The sequence below is a fragment of the Biomphalaria glabrata genome, chromosome 10, assembly GCF_947242115.1.
Source record: "Biomphalaria glabrata chromosome 10, xgBioGlab47.1, whole genome shotgun sequence".
Lineage (NCBI taxonomy): Eukaryota > Metazoa > Mollusca > Gastropoda > Planorbidae > Biomphalaria > Biomphalaria glabrata.
The window spans coordinates 44,960,632-44,984,560 of record NC_074720.1 but is presented as its reverse complement, the minus strand read 5'-3'; the positions used below and the strand labels follow the sequence as shown (position 1 = coordinate 44,984,560).

Genomic DNA, 23,929 nt, shown 5'->3' with positions numbered 1-23,929 from the left:
CTATCCTATAAATTCATAGAAAATTATAAATCTACTTTATGCACATATTTACAGTATCAATTTTATTATACAAGTTTGTAATATATATATATAGAAATAACAAGATTACAAAGAGAGTTTGTGTGATCCCCCATTGAAGTCACCAATGGACCAGGAATATTTAAGCCATAGTCTTGTTTTGATCGTTAAAATTAATAAAATTGTAAAAAAATAATTTGGCTTTTTTTCCACAAACAGGACAACACCTCATCTTTGATAAAACTCTTTTGGAATAAGTAGAGTAGAGATCCAACTGATCACCTAAAAACAGAATGGAAACCTCACAGACAGTGTCTGTGGCACCTGGTACGGTAGCTCAGGGTGCCATCCCTTCCCATCAACTTTCTTCAAATATGTTCCAATAAACACTATTGCTGGTTAGTTCTTTTTGTGGAACAAATACAGTGAGATGATTACCTACTATTATTGATTTTTACTCAAATGTAAAATGAGTCTCAATTCTTTTATAAAATCCCAGTTTATGACATTTTATTCTACTCAAAAGCAGCTATTTCTTATTTATGGAATCTAAAATTAAAAAAAAGGGGGGGGGGGCAAAAATTGGCTGTTCTAAGCTAACTTTGTACAGATCTAGATCTAGTATTTCACAGCCTACAATTCTGTGGGGTTGATAAAATACCTTTAAATATCCCTATGCACATTAAAAAATAACTTTATGAAGCTGCTTACAGATCTAGATCTATTCTAGATCTGAATTAGATTTTTTTTTTACATGCAGGTGAGAAGGGCAAAGGTTTTCATAGAAGAAATATTGGTTGAGCTTAATATTATCTCTCTTATAACATGATAAAGGGAATCAAACTGATGTTCCCTAACTTGCAGAATGTATCTTCTGTGATAGCTACTGGAATAGTCACTAGCGACTATCTAGGTTCCATTACTTATGAAGGCCTAAATTCAACTAATGAAATCAGGGGCATTTAAGGCAGACTCAATTACTTTTTTTATATTAGAAACAAGTTCAATGACTAATTAAAATTATCTGCCTGAAAAACAAATGTTTAAAATGTTTGTTATTAGTGATTGTAGAGGATGCCAAAGCTTTCATAGATAACTCTGCAAAAAAAAGGTATGGAAGAAGAAAATCTGAATGATATAAAATATTTCCAGTGGCTGGATACCTTGTAAAGAAATTGCCTATAAACAAAACTACTTTTACAAAACTAGATGTCACTGATCCAGATAAGCAAACCATTACATCCGGTTTAAGTCTATATTCACTTGTAACAAAAATTCTCATTCTTTTGAATACATTTTCTGTTGCTGCTATTATGGAATGTGAGTACCGTACACAAGAGGCATTAGGATCAGTAAATCATTGCCAGGTGACAAGAACGTTTTCATTCTAACATTTTCTAGAAAAGTCTAAGACAAAGACTGCAAGTGTCAATATTTTGAAAAATGTACAAAATGTCTTATATAACTTTATGCTGTGTTTAGTATTGCTGCCCTTTGTGTATGTTATGTGCTTGAATGATTTAATTTTAGTCTATCCTTAGTATATTTCCTGATATTTAGGAAAATACACATTTGCCCCTCAAAATACACATTTCCAGGTCTGGGAATACACAATTCCCTTTTGGCATGTAAGCATCTCTGCATATACAAACATTAAAAACAGAGTGTTGATAAACTTGAAATTAGACGTTATTAACATTGTTAAATAACTCACAGTTTGGTCAGCAATACTGGTTGGGATACTTTCAGTTAGGCTCTCCGAAGTTTCAGGCTGGATCTGGTGTGGTCAAACAAAAACAAACAAATAGAGCTCAAACACTAATAAAAAAAAAGTCCCCTTTATATTAAAAAAACAACTTGAAAAAACTGAACAGTCATTAAAGAACTTTATCCTATAAAATCATAGAAAATAATAAATCTACTTTATGCACATACACAGTATTAACATTTTTTTATTAGCTTGTGATATATAGAAAAAATAAAAACAGCATGTTGATAAACTTGAAATTAGACTTTATTAAATGACTCACACTTAGGTCAGAAATACTTGTAGCATTTGAATTAATCGTTTCAGTTAGGTCCTCTGAAGTCGTGGGCTGGAACTGTAATGGTCAAATAAAAAATTTGAGATAACAAACACTCTAATTTAAAAAATAAAAACAACATGAAAACAACTGAATGTTAAATGTTAAAAACCTCAATTAATTGGATGGCTACTTAGTCTTGTTATAAAAACAAATTGACTAATAATGTAGTCAATAATAATGTAATCTTTTTTTATACTATAATTTCTTTTTTAATGCTTGCTTGGCCAGTCATTTTTCTAAAAAAAAAACTTTCAAAAACCAAATAAATATATACTAACTAAAGTAGGGCAGAAAAGCGCTTGGTTTCTGAACCGGGGATCCTGGGTTCAAATTCTGTTGAAGGCTGGGAATTTTAATTTCGGGATCTTTGGGCACCTCTAAGTCCACCCAGCTCTAATGGCTACTTGACATTAGGTGGGGAAAAGTAAAGGCGGTTGGTCGTTGTGCTGGCCACTTGACACCCTATTTGACCGTAGGCCACAAAAAGATGTCCTTAACATCATCTGCCCTATAGACCACAAGGTCTGAAAGAGTTTGGACTAGGATTTAATAATCTTCATTTCTGATGTAGTACCCAAACTACAAAAACACTAAAAAAAATAAAAAATTTAGTTCAATCTTCCTCCATTGTCTGGTGTGAATTTAAACTGCCTATAAAAGTTTTGCTTTATGTCTTGGATGTGAACGTTTGTTAGTTAAAAAAAGTAAAAGGTTTGCAATAGCATTTTTTTTAAATATCTTTTTTTTTTTTCAGTTCTTTTTAGGGATGTAATGTCTGGAGATTAATTAAATGGTCGCCCTGTATAGAACTTTTTCTATCCTATTGAGGATTTTCATACATGGCAGAACAACTAAATAGCTAAGTGTACAAAAAGAAGGAAGTTTTGATCAGTTTTTGTTTTTTAAAATGTATAAGTACTTTTTAATGCAGCAGAATGAAATTTTCTTGATTTTTCTGCTTGTAGCAAAAAATAATGTCAATATGGAAGGACATGTAGACTTCACTCTATGACTTAAAAGTATTTAAAACAAGAGGGGATCTAACGTAAGATAATGTAATTAATATATTGTTAAAATTATATCTTAATCCTTTTTTTTAGAGTTGGCAACTGTAATATCCAATTAAGCATTCTTGACATTGTTTATTTATTATAAAAAATTTTCAATAAATTGTTAGAAAACTAATAGCTCTACTTTCTACAGGCACAAATAGCCGTACCAGTATACATTTCTTTGCACCATAGAGAGATAATGAAAGCAATAAACTTGAAATAAGACTGTTCAAATACTATTTAATGACTTACGGTCTGATATCCTGTTTATATTACTGAGTCATAAACATGGTTTTCTTCTGTACTGTTCGCCTAGGGAATGAAAACAAAAATCTAATAAAATTTTTACAAATTAAATATAAAAACATTTTTCTTAAAAAGGCATGCATCTCAAATAGCCTCTGACAACCAGACCTTGGGCCTGGTCTAACTATTTATCACTAACAGGAGAAGGGGAAAAGGCGAGTACTGACACTTAAGCAAGTAAGCTTTGGGTAAGGAGGGGCTCATTAGCGTGGCTGGCTACACGCATGGAGAGGGTGGCATCATTCCATCCAGAATTAAGGCATAAGCTTCATCTCACTTCCATAAGATGATCCATAGTCATTTCTCGATTTAAAGAGGCCACAGATATGGTTGACAGAATCAATGTAGGCAATGACCAGTTGAAAATTCTTTTAATAAGAACTCTTTTTTCATCTCTAAACTTTTCACATGATGAATCTTCCCCCCTTCCCTCTCATTCCAATTCTTATATGTTTGTGGAATACAGAAAATAAATAGTAAATAATGTTGATACAAAATTTTAAATGGTATTTAAATACTTACAATCTCTATTTCTTCAGCAGCATTGGAGGTGCAGACCACAGCATTGCTTTGAATACTGAAAGAATAAGAACATTTTAAAATTGTTAAAAAAAAAAAACAATAAGAAAAATGTTTAGTGTTAGTGTTGTGCTGGCCACATGACACCCTATTTGTTAACTGTTGGCCAAAGAAACAGATGACCTTAACATCATCTGCACTATAGATTGCTAGGACTGAGAGGGGAACTTTACTTACTCTTTTTTTAAATTGCCATACAGGGTTTTCATTATACGTGTTTTCTTTAAGGGGAGATAATATGGGACATTTCAAGAAAGATGTTTGACATCCGATAAGGATGCAAACTGTGAGCAAGTAGAATTCCATTTATTGAGTATGAGTACTTATTGAGTACTTATCTTCTCTATAAAGTAACATCTGTCTCTGGACACACAAAAAATTATCCTTATTAAATTATTTCATCTAATAAGAGAAGAGACAATTCTCCACACTTTATAATGTCTTATATTTTGATGTTATTGTTCTCACATCATTATTTATATGTAACTATACCGGCAACTCTTGCTAAATCTAGTAAATCTAAAATAACCAAGTAAGTTAAAGCTAAAATAGCTACACATCTTAAGACTACAGAAATAAACTTTCTAAGTATTCAAAATAAATCACCAGCTTTAGGAATTTTATTATAAAACAAATGGCAGGAACAGAAACTTTGACAAAATCAGACAATTTAAGTTAGAAAATTCTAATTGGTACTATGAAATTTTTTGTACAAAATTTGACATAATCGTAGATGAGTTCTTTTAAGCCATATAAAATATAAAAAGCACAGTCATAGCAGAAGAAATTACTTCATAATATTGAGTACACAGATCATCACACTCTAGCTTAAGAGTACATGCAAGAACTATGTAACCAATTATCAGAACTGAAATTAAACATAAAACGTTTTTTTTTAATTTTGGGTGGATGCAGTCATTATGACATCAATGGGAAAATATTGACCATAGACCAACATAAAGCCTTAGGATATGAATGAACTATTTTACAGAGACATTACAACATTTAAGTTCGTACCAAATTAAAAAAAAACAAAAAAACTAAACTAAACAACATCAGAGAAATTAAGCACTGGTTGTGTGTGTGTGTGTGTATATTTCATGTTTGATATTGTTAGTTTTTTTAAAATCTATTTTGTTATTGTAATAATACTGAGGTAGGCTATTGTAGTCAAATTGAATTTCCTTTCGCTCAGACTAATACAATTATTCTATAGTATCTTACAGACATGAACTAGTGGTAGATTATGACATTATAGAAATTAACATTAATTAGTACATGGATACACATACAATGATGTACTTATCTTCTCTATAAAGTAACATCTGTAATTTATAAGATAATCTCTCTGGACTATCTGACCATGATGTCAATAATACAGGGTGCGTCAAAAAAATGTATACACACTTTGAACTGTCATAGACAATTTATTTCCCCTTCTACAATCCTAAATTTCTTGACATGGAAAGCTTAATGTCCGATTGGAAAAATAAATGTGATTAATGTGTGAGTAATGTTCAAACTGGTGGCCTTCAGCATTGCTGAGTATGAGTCAACACTGATTTCGTACATCGTACCAAGTGTCCACCGAGATTTCTGCGCCCACCACCTGAAACTCATTCCTCAGTGTGTCCAGGTGACGTGGTATACGTTTGTACGCCTCATCTTGAACTGTGCCTGATAAGAAGAAATCCAGAGGAGTGAGGTCTGGAGAGCGTGCAGGAAACTTGATTGGTCCCCTGCATCCTATCCACTAGCCTGGCACATTGTGATCCAGGTATGCTCGTACGTCCCTATGATAGTGCGGCGGGACGCCATCTTGTTGGAAATAAAACTCATCACCGTATAATGCACGAATGGAAGGGAATATGGAGTCAGCAAGCTCACGTCTCCAGTGTCTTTGAACCGCAGCTACATTCTCAAACTTCCAGTACCGCGTCATTATCTGCTTCCGCTCTTCAAAACTCAAACGCACGTCCGCCATGTTGCAGTTACTTCCTTGTCACTGCTGCAACTTGTTGAAGAAACATAACATTACTTTCTCACAGAAATTTAACCTTGTAGAACGGGAAATCAATTGTCTATGACAGTTCAAAGTGTGTATACATTTTTTGACGCACCCTGTATATATTTTCAAATAAAAGCAGTTATGACTTTAAGAAATTTAAGTCATGTGAAACTCAACTAATAGGTCTTATCGATGGATTCAGGATTTCCTGCTAGGCAGAGAACTAACTGTACTAATGGCAATGTCTTCGATTCCCAAGATTAAGGATGAGTGCTGTGTAATAATATGAAGGCTCCAAATCTACATCAATTACATTTAACTCAAGATTAGTATAAGAAACAGTCTTAGGCACACAACTGTTTCAAATGTTCTTAAATGATCTCCTTGATTATAGAACAATATAAACAACACAATATGACAACATGCTGAATTTTTACATTATGGAACTAGATACCTGAATCAACCAAGAAAACCAAAGTCTTATCTAGTTTAGATTAACCAAGAAAACTGAAGCCATAGCTGAGTTTAAATTAACCATACATACACATAAGATATAACTATCTTCTTTTTTGAAAGAATGTCTGTAATATATATGATGTCAAATGAAGCTCAGAAGATTATAATAATATGTGAGATGATTATTTTTTTTACAAGGAAACATTTATTAGATTATGCAATATTTAATTTTTGTAAACCAATTATTCTTTGAATTTACAGATGACAAAAAAAAATTTAAAAAGAAGATAATCTTACATTACGTATCTGTCTATCTACCCACCCATTTTTTATATTTGCTAATTGCATTTGACAAACAACATGAAAATAGTGCAAATAAATGTGAACATCATTGTTACGGTTGTAGCGCAGCATGGTGCGAAAGGTGCGAATGGAATGGAAGGGATGTTGAACAGGAGCCGGAAGGAGATTTGACAGGATGAGAGATGAAATGTTCATATTCCCGTAAATTGTTATAATATTAAAAGTACTTCTAGAGTAAAACCTGAGAGTGTCTTGTTATTTTGAAGAGTCTTGTGTGGTAACAAGTGGCGCCCAACGGAAAAGGCAAGACCTGCGTTATATCAGTATCTAATTCCTGTCTACTGAGGTATTACAATTACTACAAAGTGTAACAAAATCTATAGATCTCTAGATCTATTAAGATTGAGAGAGTGAGCGTCATCTAGACCTCTAAAGCTACGTGCCAAACTCACTGGTAAACATAAACCTTTAGTTGAAACTTAACTAAAAACATTATTGCTGAATTAATCAATTGGCTTAACATTTAAATCTAGATTTATATCATTATAATTATTATGAAGGCCCATTTGCTACATTCACCAATTTGAAAACATCAGGGATTACCCACTGTATTTGGATGTGTTATGAATTTATTGTAGGTGTTACGGTCGTAGCGCAGCATGGTGCGAAAAGGGAAAAAAGGTGTGAATTAGGGTATTGAATGGAAGGGATGTTGAACAGGAGCCAGAAGGAGATTTGACAGGATGAGAGATGAAATGTTCATATTCACGTAACTTGTTATAATATTAAAAGTACTTCTAGAGTAAAACTTGAGAGTGTCTTGTTATTTTGAAGAGTCTTGTGTCGTAACAATCATAAAGGCCATCTGTTTCTGTGGCCTATGGTTATCGAAGGTGTCATGTGGCCAGCACAATGACCAACCATCTCTACTTTTCCCCAACTAATGTCAGGCACCCATTATAGCTGGGTGGACTCAGAGGCGCTCGAAGATCCAGAAATTAAAAATCCCAGTCTTCACCAGGATTTGAACCCTGGACCCTGGTTCAGAAGCTAAGAGCTTTACCGCTCTGCCACCATGCCTCCAAATATGTCATTGTACATTGTTCAAATGATCCATGCATAAGTTAGGTTTGCATAAAAGAAACATTAAAAAAATAAATCAATTCTTACCAAAATTGAACAGCTGTTGAGGAGCCTGAGAAATTAAAAAAATGAAACAATATTGAAAGAATCTTTTTTGTTGTTATAAAATTGGTTTCAACCAAAATAACAGTGAAAATATATTGTGAATTTTTTTACATAAGTTTATTTATACCTATTAATTTTTTAAACAAATATGTAACAAATAAAAATCAAACAAATCTTACATTACTAAAACATTTAGAGACAAAAGGGCTGCCACAAAGTTTTAAAAATAATGTAAAAATATAAGTAATGCTATGTGTATGTGTGTGTGTATGTATGAATGTATGTGTATATATGTGTGTGTCTGTGCACACGCATGCATGTGCATGTATGTGTAATTTCTCTTTTGCATTTCCTTGTATTTATGTATACATAAATATATAGTGTTTTTGCTTTATTGAAACTTGAAACAGAACATTATGCTAGTTTAGAAATTCCCCTAGATGCATGTTTAATATTTTAAAAAAGGGAACAGACTAAAAGCAGCTGTCACATCTTTTTTTTTTAAAGCACATTTAAGGCCATGGTGAAATAAGTTATTCAATAGTATTTCTAGTTTCTGAGACATTAGCATGACAATAAGCACAAAAAGTAGCTTTTTAATATTGGTGCTGTTAAAAATATACATGAATTGCTGACTTATGAATTAGAAGGTATTGATATACGAAAATTTGTGAATGATTTAGCTAACTTAAACAATGCTAGGAGGATTCTATCAGCTTTGAAGATATAGGATGATGAATATGTTGTATTTAAGCCAAAAAAAAACTTCAAATTTCCTTTATGCTTTTATTTTAGTTGAACAAAAAGGAATTATATTTTATTAATATCAAACTTCCGCGAGTGATATCTTAAACAGCTAAAACCCTTTCCTTCAAACATCCTGGTGAAGAATCAGTGGATGGACGTTGGGCTTATATTTGACAAGTGGCTTCCTTAAATAATAAAAACACACACTAGGTAAGTTGGAAAAATTTAACCCAAAATCAGACATGATTTTCCATTGCGCACATAAAAAAAAGTTTATGGTGAGTAAAACATTTAGCATCATTGTGAGAAATAGGAACTAAAAATACAAAGGACTGCTCTGCGACGTTCTAGTTTTTCATGCCAGCTTTTTGCCCTGAGCTCTTTTGCGGTCTGTACCAAGGAAGAATAGCATAATTTGTTGTTTTTTTCAGCTGGTTATGCTGAGTTAATGTGGTAATAGGATTTGTGAATTAATTAGGGGCGTTTAAAGACTAAGAGGGCCTGGTTTAGAGTTTTATAAAGATGGGAGTAGTGTCTACAAAGGGGTGGGTTTATTTATGCCCAAATAGTAATCATCTTCTCTTTTGATTTAAAAATCAAAACAAATGTAGCTTATAATCCTTTAAATACAAAAAATAATTTCACCTGAACCGACATTGAATACTCTTTTCCAAATGTAAATTAAATTGCTAGTACAAACCAATGCAACAGCAATCAAGAAAGTTGAGCAAATTGAAATGACCATTAGGATTTTTTTTTCCATTGAGCCTAAGAGAAAAAAAAAACAAAAACAATATTATAATTATGAAAAACATTTAGAAAAAAGTAAGGTAAAAAAATAATATTCCGAAATCACAATATTTGTCTTAAAATCTCAACCAATCTATAATACTCTTCTAAAAACCAATTGTCAGAGAAGTACTACACTGTTGCTATTAATGACTGTGGTGTGTCAGTGGTGTGTACTTGTATTATTCTGGCACCAAGTCTTTTTGTGTGCTGACTCCTAAAACACAATTTTGCTGCTGTATTGCTTTTAGTTATAGACCCTTGTTCTCACTATGATGAATGTTGGTTTGATGGCTCTATAATGCTACCTTACACACTTTTGCTGCTGTATTGCTTTTTGTTATAGACCCTTATTTTCACTATGATGAATGTTGGTTTTGTGGCTCTATAATGCTTTCTTACAGTTCTGTTGGTTTTGTGGCTCTATAATGCTATCTGTGATACATATTGGAAATCACACACTTACGGTGGCGCAGGAATTCACATATTTGGGAACAACAATAGCCAGCAACCTAGATTTAGACACAGAGCTGACAAAAAGAATAGGAAAGGCTTCTGCAGCAATGGAAAAACTCTCCAAGCATGTGTGGGAAAATTGACCACGGTAACAAAAATCCTTGTCTACAATGCCTGCATTCTGAGCACACTTCTCTATGGCAGTGAGAGCTGGGCAACTTACATGCCTCAAGAACACAGATTAAATAGCTTCCACCAACGCCGCCTGCGACGCATAATGTGCATCTCCTGGAGGGATCATGTCACCAACCAGGAAGTTTTGACACAGGCCAACATGCATAGCATCTATGCTCTCCTTAAACAGAGAAGACTATGCTGGCTTGGTCATATCACTCGTATGTCAGATGGAAGAATTCCTAAAGACATGTTACACGCTGAGCTTGCAGAGGGAGCCAGACCCAAGGGCCGCCCAATACTAACCTACAGAGATGTCTGCAAGCAAGACATGAGAGCCACGGGCATCGACCAAAATGTGTAGGAGGAGATAGCCCAAGACCGGACAGCATGGAGACAGACTGTACATGCTGGTACAAACTTTGCCGAATGCAAAAGAAACTAAGCTGCGTCAGCCAAGAGAAAGAAAAAGATCTGCCCTGTCAGCTAGCCCTAGGACAGATGTATATACATGCATGAACTGTGGCAAACTCTTCCGCACTAGAATTGGCTTGATCAGTCACTCCAGATTCCGCACCATCTCAAGACATAACTAAAGCCAGTGACTCATCTGGGCACATCCATTGTCTTCTGAGACAGAAAGAGCTATATATATATAATGCTATCTTGCAGTACTGTTGGGTTTGTGGCTCTATAATGCTATCTTGCAGTACTGTTGGATTTGTGGCTCTATAATGCTATCTTGCAGTACTGTTGGATTTGTGGCTCTATAATGCTATCTTGCAGTACTGTTGGTTTTGTGGCTCTATAGTGCTATCTTGCAGTACTGTTGGCTTACCCTTGTTTAATGTGAGTATGCAAACTGTTACTACAATCTTGCAGCAGTTTTGATGCCATAGTTTTGTACAATAGTATTGCAAAGGATATTGCCTTTTGCCTCTCTAAAGGGACTGAACTTTAGGCTTGTATTGGAACTAGAGGTGGCTCATGTTTGTTATTTTTATTATCATGTTACTATCTAAAAAAGGAATGTGAGTCCGTATCATCCTTACTACTTCTGTGAAGAATGCTGTGAAAGGTACACCCATTGTTTTAAGAGCATTTTATATAGTGATTCATTGTTAATACACTTTTACATATAGTGTGATACATTTGCATCACACATGAAAGTCACCACATGAGATATTACAATGAATTTGCTATCACCTTGTCCATGATTCATTATGAAGCATGAATGTGTACTAGAATTTCCGGGGTCTAAGAAAATAAGGTAAGGCTTAAAAATAAAAAGATCACTGTGAAAATTAGAACATTAGAGTATAATTGCGTTTAACCATGCATTGTTACACAGATTAAACATTGCACATTTTATTTTTCTGGTTTACTACATAGACTTTGTAGATAAAAAGTAAAACATACCATCAGCATTAGTTGAATAGGTTGGGTCAGTGGTCTCGTTAAGTCTGGTTGTGTTTGAGGCTATGAACAAAGAAAGTGAATAATTGTGTTTTATTTTAAATCAAATATTATTTAATTAATTTTTTTTATAAGTTTGCATCAATACAAAGTTGAAACATTATGGCTTTTATTTTTCTAGCTTACTACATAGACTTTGTAGATAAAAGTAAAACATACCATCAGCATTAGTTGAATAGGTTGGGTCAGTGGTCTGGTTAAGTCTGGTTGTGTTTGAGGCTATGAACAAAGAAATTGAATAATTGTGTTTTATTTTAAATCAAATATTATTTAATTAATTTTTTTATAAGTTTGCATCATTACAAAGTTGAAACATTATGGCTTTCATTTTTCTAGCTTACTACAAAGACTTTGTAGATAAAAAGTAAAACATACCATCAGCATTAGTTGAATAAATTGGATTTGTAGTCTTGATAAGTCTAGTAGTTTTTGAGGCTATAAATAAAGAAATTGCATATTTCTTAATCAATTTTTTTAACTATAAAAAATGTATTCCAAAATAACACTATTGGTGCAAATATCTTTTCAATAGTTTGCTACTGTTTTTATAATTTAGAGAAAAAGAATATAAGGTTCCAGTTTGTTAAAGGTTCTAATGTTTCAAATGCTTTTTTGCTATTGCCAGCTTTCAAGCAACTATCGCTTATACCTCGCTGGTCAAAGATTAATTTTTCTTTTGTTGACTTCATTTTCATGCATATTTCTTTGTTGGTTGAACTGCATTCTTCTGCCAGAAAGGGATTCACTTTTTTTTTGTTTTTAGTTCTCTACTTCCATTACATAAATCAAGGATGTTTGTGTAACCCATGGCTTAAGTTTCCTTTGCTTTATCCCTAGGATCTCAGAGGCTGACTTGTGCAATATTTTTCTGATAGTATCCATGAGTTAATATCCTCATGTACGGTTTAAGGTTGAGAGTTCAAATTTACTAATACTAGGTCTGGGTGGACACAGAGGCGCCCCGAAGATCCAGAAATTAAAAATCAAAGTCTTCACCAGCATTTAAGCTACAGGACCTGCAGTTCAGAAGCCAAGCACTCAGCCACCACACTTCCATGGTCAAGCCAAGTCACCAATTCAAAAATCCTAAAAAAAGATGTTGGATTTCTTTTCTTTCTAAATATCTTTGTGTTTGATGCTGTAGACCAAGGTAATCCATGTTTCTGTTTAAAGGGCCAACCTGTGAATGTTTGTATGTGGCTTGGACAGGAGAAGATTCAGAGGTAGAGCAGAGAGGCAAGTTGGGGTTTTAGTGTGAGTTTGTTTTGGACGTTTTCAATGCTTGTAAATAATGTGATCTATTTTCAATGAGACTTGATACGTTACATGTATATGTGTGTTGACCTGTACTATTTCAAGAGCATCACACACAAGTATTCAATTTTTTATTTCAGCTAAAAGTGAATTAAAGTATTTCCCTTGTTGTACTAATATATTAACAAATGTTTTTACTTTTCAATAAAAAACAAGGGTGAAATTTGTATAACTGTATATCTATTTTTAAGTGTAACTGTATTCTTAAGTCTATTTACTTTACCATAAATAAAAACTTATTGGTGTGATTAATATCTCAGCCAACCCATACCCTCATGTGTTGTTGTTTTAAACTTTTTATAAAAAAGCCAGTCAAGGAATGTATTTTATAAAAAGCTAACTTATGTCTGTTTTAGAGAATACTTCCAGTTGGCCCCCTTCAGTTGTAGAGTGACTATGGTTCATCTCAAACACTTTTTCATGTAGCTGTGGAGCCCTATTTTGGAGAGACATTCCCGTCCACAAATATTGCAGGTTAAGGTGATTTTCAATTAGGTGGTAGAGGAGCTGGCCATTTTTCACATGGCATGCTTTTCTTCCAGAGCTGAGGCCCATGTTTTTTGCTGTCCCTAGTGAAGGCTAAAGCTATGTCAATGGTCAGTATGAATGTTTGCTGATTTTAGGTCCCATTTTGTTACATCCATGTAAAGGAGGTGGGAGCGACCAGTTTTCAAACTCAAGTGGCCCGCAGAGAATAATTTTCAGGATGCGATTGTCTTCCATCCGGCGAACATGTCCAAGCCAGCACAGGTGGTGTTGTCTGAGGACTGTAAAGATACCTGTTCATGCAAGAAGGATCTCTTTCTTTCCATGTGATTTTCAAGATTCTTCGGAGAGAGCGCAAATGGAATGAGTTTAGTTTTTTCTCTTGCTTTGCGTAGTGCTGTAGTGAGCTTCTAGTTTTCCCAAACTCTTGACTTGAGTCTAGCGAATGTTGAGGCAGTCTTCTGTAACCATTTCTCCTCTTCTAGAGACAGGTCATCCTAAATTGTGGATCCAAGATAGCAGAATTCATTAACAGCATCCAGTTTGTTATCGTCTATGAGGATGGAGGGTGATGTTGTAGCAGGTGGTCCCATAAAGTTTTTTTTCTTCATACTAATTGTTAAGCCATACTCTTTACAGAGAATACTATATATATGTATATAATCACACACACAAAACCTCAAGTAAATGTACAAAACTAAACTATATGAGTAATAAGATATTCACATAAAGACTGTACACAAAAATACCTTGGTCCTCCACATTTAGTTTGTTTTCTTCATTCACCGGAGAATTCACAAAGTAACATCGCAAGAAAGGTAAGAGCTTTGAGAATGTGTCCAGGTCCAGACTTGTGTTAACTGTAATCACTTCCTTGGTCTTAACTGAAGGTCTTTCTTGATTCTGCAATGAAAACTTTTTTTTATAGATGTCTAATTAATACATTAATATGTGCATAAAATCATATTAATGTTTTCCTGGCTGAAGAATGAGCAAATAGAATCAGAATTGTGCTTATCTCTTTGTGTTTCTTAGTGTTATATAAGTTTGCTTTTTTTTTTTTTTTTTTTTTGTATTTGAAGATTTTGGTTCAGTGTTTTATGTATAATTGCTACTTTAGTCTTCTATCCTGAAGGGTCTCTAAATTTAATGATTCTACTAATGGTGCTATTCTGACTAAATGTGAATATTGATTTGTTATGAATCTCACTGCACTATTTTGTGTCTCTTCTTGTTTCTAAATGTTTTTTTCTCAAGTAGAGGGGTCCCAAACAGAGGATGCATATTCTTTTAACCCTAATCAAGGATAAATAACATTTTAGTTTGTCTTTATTGGATTTGTAAAAAAAAAATATTTTAATAAAAACTTATTGCTTTGTTTGATTTTTAAAAATTTCCTCAATATGAGGTTCCATGATAATTTTTCATTTACTATAACACCTAGGTATTTGGAGTTTTTAGTCCATGTAACTGATTTACCTAGATGAAGATATATGGTATTTATTTGTTTTAAATTTTTTATTACTCTTAATAACACTTTTCTGGGTGGAAAGACATGCTCCAATTAGATTTCCATCTCTATAATTCATCTGCAAATAATCTGACAAATGCAACTAATGCAAATTGGTAATTCATTTATGTAAATTATACTAAGACTGTTCCTTGATGTACACATGAGTTGACTGTTAATGTTGGTTTAGAGCCATTTTAATATTACAGGAAATATTCAGGAAATCCTGAATCCATTGATGTAATGAACCAGTGATGTTTTATTTTAAAGGCTAGTTTCACTGATTTTGAGTTCCTAGCCATAGGGGATAGGATGAATAGAGCTGTAAGAGTAAATCAGATAAGTGGAGGTGGAAATAAAACTTCTTAACATAATAAAACACAAGAATTAAAGAGGAGCTGAATCTAAAAAGTAGATTGTGTTGATAGCAAGAGGAAAGTAGTGATTCTAATTGGCCACTAGTCAGTGGCAGTAACCAATAAAAAAAAAATAGTCCACAGTGAAATAGCAAAGAAGACACTTAAGATTAATTCTGCAAGAAAATTCTCAATGTTACAAAAAATGTCTAGACTTTTTTTTCTATACTATGTTGCTCTAAAGATGTTCAGGATGGGACTACATTCATTTCTGGTATTACATCTCCCGAGTACGCTATTCTGCCTCAACGTGGTACCCGAGTGGAAACGATCATTTGAGGAAGTGATCAGGCTAAATGAATAGCAAAACAAACCTCCTGTGAGAGCGTTCAAGGGAATGCAAGAGCTTTCCCATTGCACTGAGTGGAGTAGAAAGAGAGCTCACACGTCCCTGTCAATAATCCATGCGCCGCTCCTCAAGGGACCGTTACACTAATGGCGAGTCCTGCACGGTTAGCTTGGCACAACATAGGAAAATGGCGGAGGTTTCCAGTGTACTCAGCCTTTGGCCATGCATTCTAGTCCATGCACCCGGAGTGCCAGATATATCGGAAATAGCAATGCTTTACATAGGCATTGACTTGGATCTCTTCCAGACAGAATGATTGTTCAAGCAGGCTTACAAGCCTAGAGCTTGAAGAGCCTTCAGCTAAGCTCTTTTGACAATCAAACAGTATTACATGTACCTATAAAGATGTTATTCATTGACCAAAACCTAGGCTAAAATGTCAACCAAAGTGTACCCACCATAACATTTTTCATACTTTCGCTCACTTTGGCTGCAACTAAATTTGGATTCAGTGATTTCAATCCTTGATTGTCTGTCAGGTCCAGTGAACATTGGAGAGATAGCTTACTTTTGGCATTTCCGCTAAGGGATATCTGAAAAACTAAAAAATGTTATATACAGTTAGGATACATATTTAGTAGAATATACAGTTAGGATACATATTTAGAAGAATAAAAAAATAATTTTGTGAATAGAAATCTCAAAACCAAAAGTGTAGCTAGAATGAAACTGAAGTTATAACAAACATAGGTTAGTCAGGAATAGTGTAGTGACACTTAAGACACTTAATCTTGGAGACTTAATGACATATTCCCCTGGTAAATAAATGTTTTAAAGTACTTTGAAGTCTTATCTAGAATGCATAGTTGAGAACTTGCATGTGTGTGTTTAGCAGTCTTCATTTAAAGCACAATAAAACATGGTAAGAAACTAGTTGTTTGAAATAAAACTAAATAATGAAAGTAACGAGGAGTGAAATAGTGATTCTATTCATCTGGGATTTATTTGTATGTAGATAAGTCTGAAAAATAATGTATTTAAAAAATTTAAAAATATCCAGCTTAGGGTCTAAAATTCTTGGTGACTAATATAAAAAAAATAAATTTACCATTGTTTATATACTACAATGTATCTTAGTCATCAATAGCACTAAGAGTACTAAGTTTGCACAGGAGGTCATTTCCAGCTCTGGCTGGGTAACTGGCCATGTTTTACACCAGCAAAGCATCATTGAAGGATAGTTGCCTAATTTAGGTATAGGATGGATTCCTTTACTGTCTAAAGCTACAGAGTGTAGTAATATTATCAACACACACAACCTTGCATCACACCATTCTCTACAGAGAAATAAGCTGACAGGTCCCTATTAAAACTGATTTAACCTTTCGACCCACATGCAGTAGCTTCAGAATAGCAATGAATCTTGAAGGGCATCCGAGCTGAGATAGAATTCACCACCAGCCATCGTGACTCACTATACCTCACTGGTGAGATCGATAAAGTCGGCATACAAATCAGCTACCTGCATTTTTCCTGCATTTGATGCTAGAAAATATCATGTCAGATGTGTCTCTCCCAGCTCGAAATCCACACTGACTTGCAAAGAGCCTATACATGCTTTTCTAAAAAGCATATATATATTTGAAAAGATATTTATAGTGCCAAATACCTCCAAAAGTATCATTATTTAATTAGTTTAAAAAAAAAAAGAATCTTTACAAAATTCATTTTTATACAGGCAGACATTATTGATTTATTATGATAAAAATTACTATAAGTATTGTACTAAAAGGAAAAAAAAGTCCTATCTTAAAGGAAAAAGTACATTTAATTATTTTTTTTAGCAAAATAGTTTATGTTAGTTTTAGAAACCAGTTACACAGAGACTCAGTACTTGTTACAATATACTGATCAATCACACTTCATTGAAATACACCAGACAGCACAATTTTTTATTTTAACATACACACATTTAAGGAACACTCCTTGTAACCATGTATTTTGCAAAGTTTCGGCTGTCAGAAAGTGTTGAATAGTGTTAGATACTTGATACTAGATAAATGTTCTCAGATCCAAATAGTCTGCACATAGACTGATTGATCTGATTTGTAACCGGTACACTGTTTTTACATTTTAGCTTTAAATGTTAAATCTCAGACATGCCTAACTAGAATATGGAATACTCAAATTCAGAAATAATTTAATTATAAATTAAAACTGTAGATGAAAACCTGCCATTTAAGTACGACCTATCAAAATTGTCCTCTTATTAAGTTTTTATAGATGCTTGAATATAGAAAAGATCTAGATCAAAGATCCATGGGCTGTAAACTTTTTATTTACCTACTGACTTCTTTTATTTTATTTTTTCTATAAAATAGTAATTGTAGTGCCACCTTCTTTCCTGGACACATATAGGTCCAGAAAGGTTGTCATTGCCAAAAGTGGTAATGGATATTATATTTAATAAGCACGCCAACACCTATTAAATGTCGAAAACTAGTCCAAGAAGTGTGGCTTAGATGTTGAGCCAAGGGAAACTGTTTTCAATAAAAGGTGAAGGACGAAGGCGGTTAACTGGGTCTGAACCAGTAAGATTCAGGGAGGAGGGGCTCATTAACAATGGCTAGCTACCACCTAGGAGAAGAAAAACTCTTAATTCAAACTTCTGCAGCCTTGTAGCTATTCCAAAACATGAAAAAGCTGCCTGGCCATGTGGTATGTGTGCTGGATTGCCATTGGTCCAGGATTCATACCTGTTCACTGCCATCCCCGTCATCTTGCAGAGATTTCGCCTAGGAAGTAGATTATCTTCATTTATTTCAACTCTGAAGGAACATCTCAAACATGTAAAACAAAGGCTTTAGGAATCAACCATGAAAAAAAAAATCAGTGGATGATGACATCATCCCGACCATTGCTAATGCCCAGGCAGAAGCTTCACACCATGACAAATGAAGGGGGAAGTATAATTTAAATACATATAATTCTAGACCTATGATTAGTGAAGAAACAGTATATGGCAGATCCAAACTAGTCTTGATCTAAAAATCTATAATTAAGTTCATCCATTGACGTTCGATGATGTCTTTTGTCATCCAGGGGGCTGAGGGCTTTGCACTGGGGTTTTGAGCCTCCACATGTGGCTGGTGAGACCTTGGATGGCTGCCTGGTCGTGCGGTTTCTGCGCTGGACTGTTGTTCCGATTTATCGATGGTCCAGGGTTCAAACCCTGCCGCTCCCATCCCCAGTCATCCTGTGGGAGGTTTGGAATCTTCAACTCTGAAGGAACACCCAAAACATGTAAAACATTTTACAAACATGTGAGCCCGGAAAGTTTGGCTGCACAATGGGCAGGTTATTCCAGCTGAAGCTAGTGCCATTGGCCTTTGATTTTTTTCTCTGACGCTATTCTTCTCCCAGCGATGTTCTAGTGCCCCCTGCAATATGTGCGCCAGTTTTATGTGCTTCTGTCTCCCTGGTGTCTGAGTCAAAGCTGAATGCTTTCAGAGAAGCTTTGAAGGTGTCACTGAAGCGTTTTCTTTGTCCACTTTGTGAGGGCGTTCCTTCCCTTAATTGGCCATACAAGAGTCGTTTAGGGATGCTGCAGTCGTCTACTGCGCAGATGTGGCCTTCTCATCACAGCTGGGACTGCATCGGGATTGTGTGCATGCTTTGCAGGCCCGCTCTTTGAAGGACTTCAGTATCTGGTATCTTTTCTTGCCTTTTAACATTCAGTATTTTTCTGAGATGGGTCATGTGAAAGTATATATATACACACTGTCCAGGTTTTTTAGGCATAGAGAACTGTCGGGAGGAGGACAGCTCAATAAATCCCTAGCTTTGTGTATGTGGAGATACCCATCTATTCCAAACATTTTAGACATTCTGAAATAGGATGAAAAGGCATTGGCTATACATAGTTACTAATGATCTTTTGCAGATAATTTTCAGAGCAGGCATTTAGGGCACAGTTGTCAGCAAATAGCAGATCCCTGATTACTGCTGATTTTTTTTTTTACTTTGCTTTGAGCCGCTTCAGGTTGTATAGGCCACCATCAAATCTATATGTTATATTTATCCCGCTTGTATCTCTATTTGTGAATGCATCTGTCAGCATAGCAGAAAACATAACGATGAACAGTGTGGGTGCTAGGAAACAACCTTGTTTTACCGCATATGATACTTTAAAGGGTTCTCCACTTTCCTGAACACAAGCCTTCATGCCATGAAGGCATGAATAATTAAGTAAATCTATATAGATCTACATCTTATCTAGACTCTTTATATAAAATCTATAGATAGAGTCACATTTTATATAAATTCCATATATATATATGCAGCTACAAGAAGTGCTTTTTCTTGCCTAATGACTATATAATAGTGCCATTGATTAGAGAATGGAATGGGTTGCCTGAATCAGCCAGGAAAACCAAAGAGTTAGCAGAGTTTAAATTTAAGTCAATAATAATATTAACATGTATGACTGTCAGACCTGTCACTATCACTAGATTCTCTAGATTCTAGATTGTACAAATGAAATGTGTAGGTTTTTGAAGGTTTTTGAAGATGCCACTGAAATTCACTTAATGTAAAAAATTATCATTTATGATGTCAATAATGAGTCATTGAGTGAATCATGATGCTTGAATGGCAGTGTCCAATGATTTTGAATTTTAGAATTATTCAACTACATCTAGACATAGATTCTAGATCTAGATTAATCTAGAATCTAGATCTATTTCTAGAGAGTCATTAGACTGCTTAAATGCCGGCTTACTTAACTTGACTTATAAGTGTCTTAGTCTTAAGAAGTTAAGTTATGCTTATTAAATTCATTTATTTTTTATATCTACACTAGATTCTAGGTCTAGAATGACTAGATCTAGATCTATATTCTATATCTATATAACTATATAGATCTAGTTTTATAGATTTAATAGATTAATAGATCTATATTCTTATATATTAAATCATATTATATATATAAATTATATAATATATATATAGGCCAATATAGGGTAATCTCCTCCGCTTTTAGCTGAGGAGTCTAGACTAAAATCACTATATATTTGAAAAAAAAAATTAACTTACCTGCTATGTCACTATGTGTTGGTGTTGATATTCTATAGCCAGACACTCGCACAAGGTGCATTCAATGTTTCGATAAACAATCACCGGCAAACGGAAGCTGTCCAGGTTAGCAGGTTAAACGGGGTAAATACGCAGTGGTTATCAAACTGTTATATAGATCTAGTAACTTCGTAGAAGAAAAAAAAAATGTTTTCCCCATAATAGTCAGAAGTTTTCCGTCAGAAAGTCATTCTCATGTTACATGTATGATATGTGAGAGGAGCTGTAACTTCTTACTAAATGTAGGCACAAGCTATTGTGGCTGTCATAAATACGATCATTCTCTTGGGTAGAATTTCGTATAGAAATCAAACTTTTCCGGCTTCAAACTTGTATTAATAGGCTAATATTAATTTAATAGATGATGTTCTGTTGTCACAGATTAATAATAATTTACTGTAGACGTTACTAATTAATAATGATAATAACGAGACTGTCTTTATCAAGGTAGACATAGATCTATAATGATTCTATATAACTAACTTTTATTTCCGTCCGATTCTTTGCTTTCGCATAAAACATAAACAACAAACAATGACGTAATATCTTCTAATATTAGCACATCCTTCCTTTTGAAGCTATTATCACATCCTTCCTTTTAAAGTTCTTAATACTTATATTTACAAGGAATTTTGACAACTCGACCACTTCTGGTTGTCTTGACCGGCACAGCAAGTTCTCTAGATGTTGGTTTATAATTGTCTATTTCGTTTGTTCTAACAGTTTGCTGTTCATTGTCTTCGTCGGTGTCATAGTACCCAGAGATGTCTTCTTCGTAGCTCTTGTTTAAAAACCGTTGATTTCGTCTGTATGTTTTCCCATCATTTGTCTTTATGATGTAAGATCTGGGTGATGGATGTTTCTTAATGACGACTGCTTTCTGCCATGTTTGTCCTAGACGAACTCTCACCTTCTCCCCGACAGAGTAGTCTTTAGGTAACCTTGCTTTTGAATCGTATTTCACTTTGCTTTTCCTCTGTCGTTCGTTGAGTAATGTCTCTGCATTTTCATCTACCGATGGTTTCAATAGTTTGGGATCAGTTGGAATGATGTCCCTGAGTCTTCTACTCATCAGCAGTTGTGATGGCGAATAAAGCAGTCCGCTTATCGGGGTATTTCTATACTCGAGCATAGCGAGATATGGATCTTTCCCACTTTTGTATGCTTTGTTAAATATCTGCTTTACGATACCAACATATACCTCACTTTGTCCATTTGATTGAGGGTACCTCATGGGCGTAGCCAGGATTTTTTTTCGGGGATTCCCCCCCCCCGACCTCCTCCCCCCTCGCGAAAAAAAATATATGTGTGTGTGTGTGTACATAATTAATCTTTATTACATTCTGACCCTTTCGGAAGACGTTTATTGTTTATTGTAGACTCCCCGCCCTTGCTAGCAAGGGGGTCTGGGGGAGTTCGCAGCGCTCCCCCAGCGCGAGGCGAAGCCCCGCCGCCGAGCACTATTTCTGGTATTGAAAGCCAACAAAATGCATATTCTGAGGTATCTACAGTGCATTATCTTGCTATTAAAAAGTTTTATTTCAAAAACCTAATGTGCTATTCTTACTAACTTTAAACCCTCTCGCGCCGTTCGGCGCATTTTCCGGCAAGCTGTTTCCGCAACTCTTATTTTGCGTAATTCATTTTGTCGGAAAACATGTCCCGCAAAACCTCATGATACGCTCTGTCACAACTTTACTAAGGATTCGACTCCCAGTTCGGCATATGATTTCTTTGATTTAGACTCGATCTCTATGACTGACTCCTAAAATCTGTCTTAGCCATCTTTGTTGAGACACATTTAATGATTTTCAATTTCGGCAGAAGACTATTCACACTTAATTAATGGAGCCCAAGCCACTGGTAGAAATTTGTAACCTTTCTTAACTACGCTATTGGAATTACATGCCTGTATTTCGCTTTAGATTTTTTTATCGAAAGAGAAAGTTTTTTCGTCAAATCATCTGTTGAGGGGTTTTAAACTAAAAAATCTCTGGGTTTTTTTTTGTTTTGTTTTTAATTCAAAACCCCATTTAGCTACGATCATAGAATTTGGTGACTGTAGTTTGCTTTAAAATAATATTGAAGAGAGAGGTTTTCAACTCAACTCTAAACGCTCTGTAGGGGAATTTTAAACTCAAAACCATCTGGAGGGGTTATAAAATTTAAAGAAAAAGCCATCTGGAGGAGGGGGATTTAAACTCAAAATCCCTTAGGCTACGCTCATAGATTTTATAGTGTATAATTTGCTTTTTTTTTATATTGAAGAGGTACTTTTTAGCTTCAAACCCCAACTGGAAGGGGGAGGGGGGTTAAACTCAAAACCCCTTTGGCTACGCTCATAGAATTTTGAGTGTGTAATTTGCTTTTTTTATATTGAAGATGGGGTTATCGTAAATTTTGGATGGGGTTTTAAAATCAAAATCTTCCTCAACTGTGCTGTTGGAATTTGGGGATTGTTGTTTGCATTTTTTTTTGTTTTGTTTTATAGAAGAGGGGGATTTAACTGCAAAAACCTCTGGTAGGGGGTTTAAAATTCAAAACCCCCTGTAGGGGGTTTTAAACTCAAAGCCCCCTGGTAGAGGGATTTGTATCTCAAAACCCCCTGATAGGGGTTTTTAAAATCTCAAAACCCCCTGGTAGGGGGATTTAAACTCAAAACCCCCTGGTAGAGGGTTTTTAACTCAAAACTGCCTCGGCTGTGCTGTGGTAAGTGATGATTTAGTATTAAAATCTCACCTAAAATAAACAAAATGAAAGCAAAAATCAGTCACTTAATTCGGGGGGGGGGGGATTTCATTTCGGGGGGGGGGGGGGGTTGAACCCCAAGAACCCCCCCCTGGCTACGCCCATGGGGTACCTAACTAACTTTTATTTCCGTCCGATTCTTTGCTTTCGCATAAAACAACATAAACAACAAACAATGACGTAATATCTTCTAATATTAGCACAGATGATATATATATATTGGTGAAGAGAATAATCGAATAACGTTATTTTATATTAATCCCATTTAGCATCTTTTATTTGACATGCATATTTTGTAAAAATTGAGGGTATAGGCCTATAGTGCGCGGGTCTTGCATTTTCGTAAACCCGTCATAAATATAAATATATGGACTACAAGAGTGGCTGCCTCGTC

General features: G+C 34.7%; 1 protein-coding gene and 1 long non-coding RNA gene across 8 annotated transcripts in view; both read right to left on the bottom strand.

Annotated features, from left to right (window-relative positions):
- Nucleotides 1-23,929, bottom strand: part of LOC129928831 (uncharacterized) — a 126,135-nt gene that overhangs the window by 74,694 nt on the left and 27,512 nt on the right. The window lies entirely within an intron of this gene.
- On the bottom strand, nucleotides 1,733-21,982 carry LOC129928828 (uncharacterized). 7 transcript variants are annotated; one of them, XM_056045117.1, is made up of 13 exons: nucleotides 20,749-21,975; nucleotides 18,411-18,494; nucleotides 16,113-16,255; nucleotides 14,189-14,342; nucleotides 12,015-12,074; nucleotides 11,799-11,858; nucleotides 11,583-11,642; nucleotides 9,390-9,512; nucleotides 7,980-8,004; nucleotides 3,986-4,040; nucleotides 3,410-3,469; nucleotides 2,049-2,120; nucleotides 1,733-1,795 (listed from the first exon to the last, which is right to left on the bottom strand). In XM_056045117.1, the coding sequence occupies exons 3-11, from the start codon at nucleotides 16,125-16,127 to the stop codon at nucleotides 3,425-3,427; spliced, it is 597 nt and encodes a 198-aa protein (XP_055901092.1). In that variant the 5' UTR covers nucleotides 16,128-16,255; nucleotides 18,411-18,494; nucleotides 20,749-21,975; the 3' UTR covers nucleotides 1,733-1,795; nucleotides 2,049-2,120; nucleotides 3,410-3,424. The 7 variants fall into 7 exon arrangements, with proteins under 7 accessions (XP_055901092.1, XP_055901086.1, XP_055901093.1 ...); XM_056045111.1 differs by lacking the exon at nucleotides 18,411-18,494 and having other exon boundaries at nucleotides 20,749-21,976; XM_056045118.1 differs by lacking the exons at nucleotides 18,411-18,494; nucleotides 20,749-21,975 and adding an exon at nucleotides 17,625-17,747.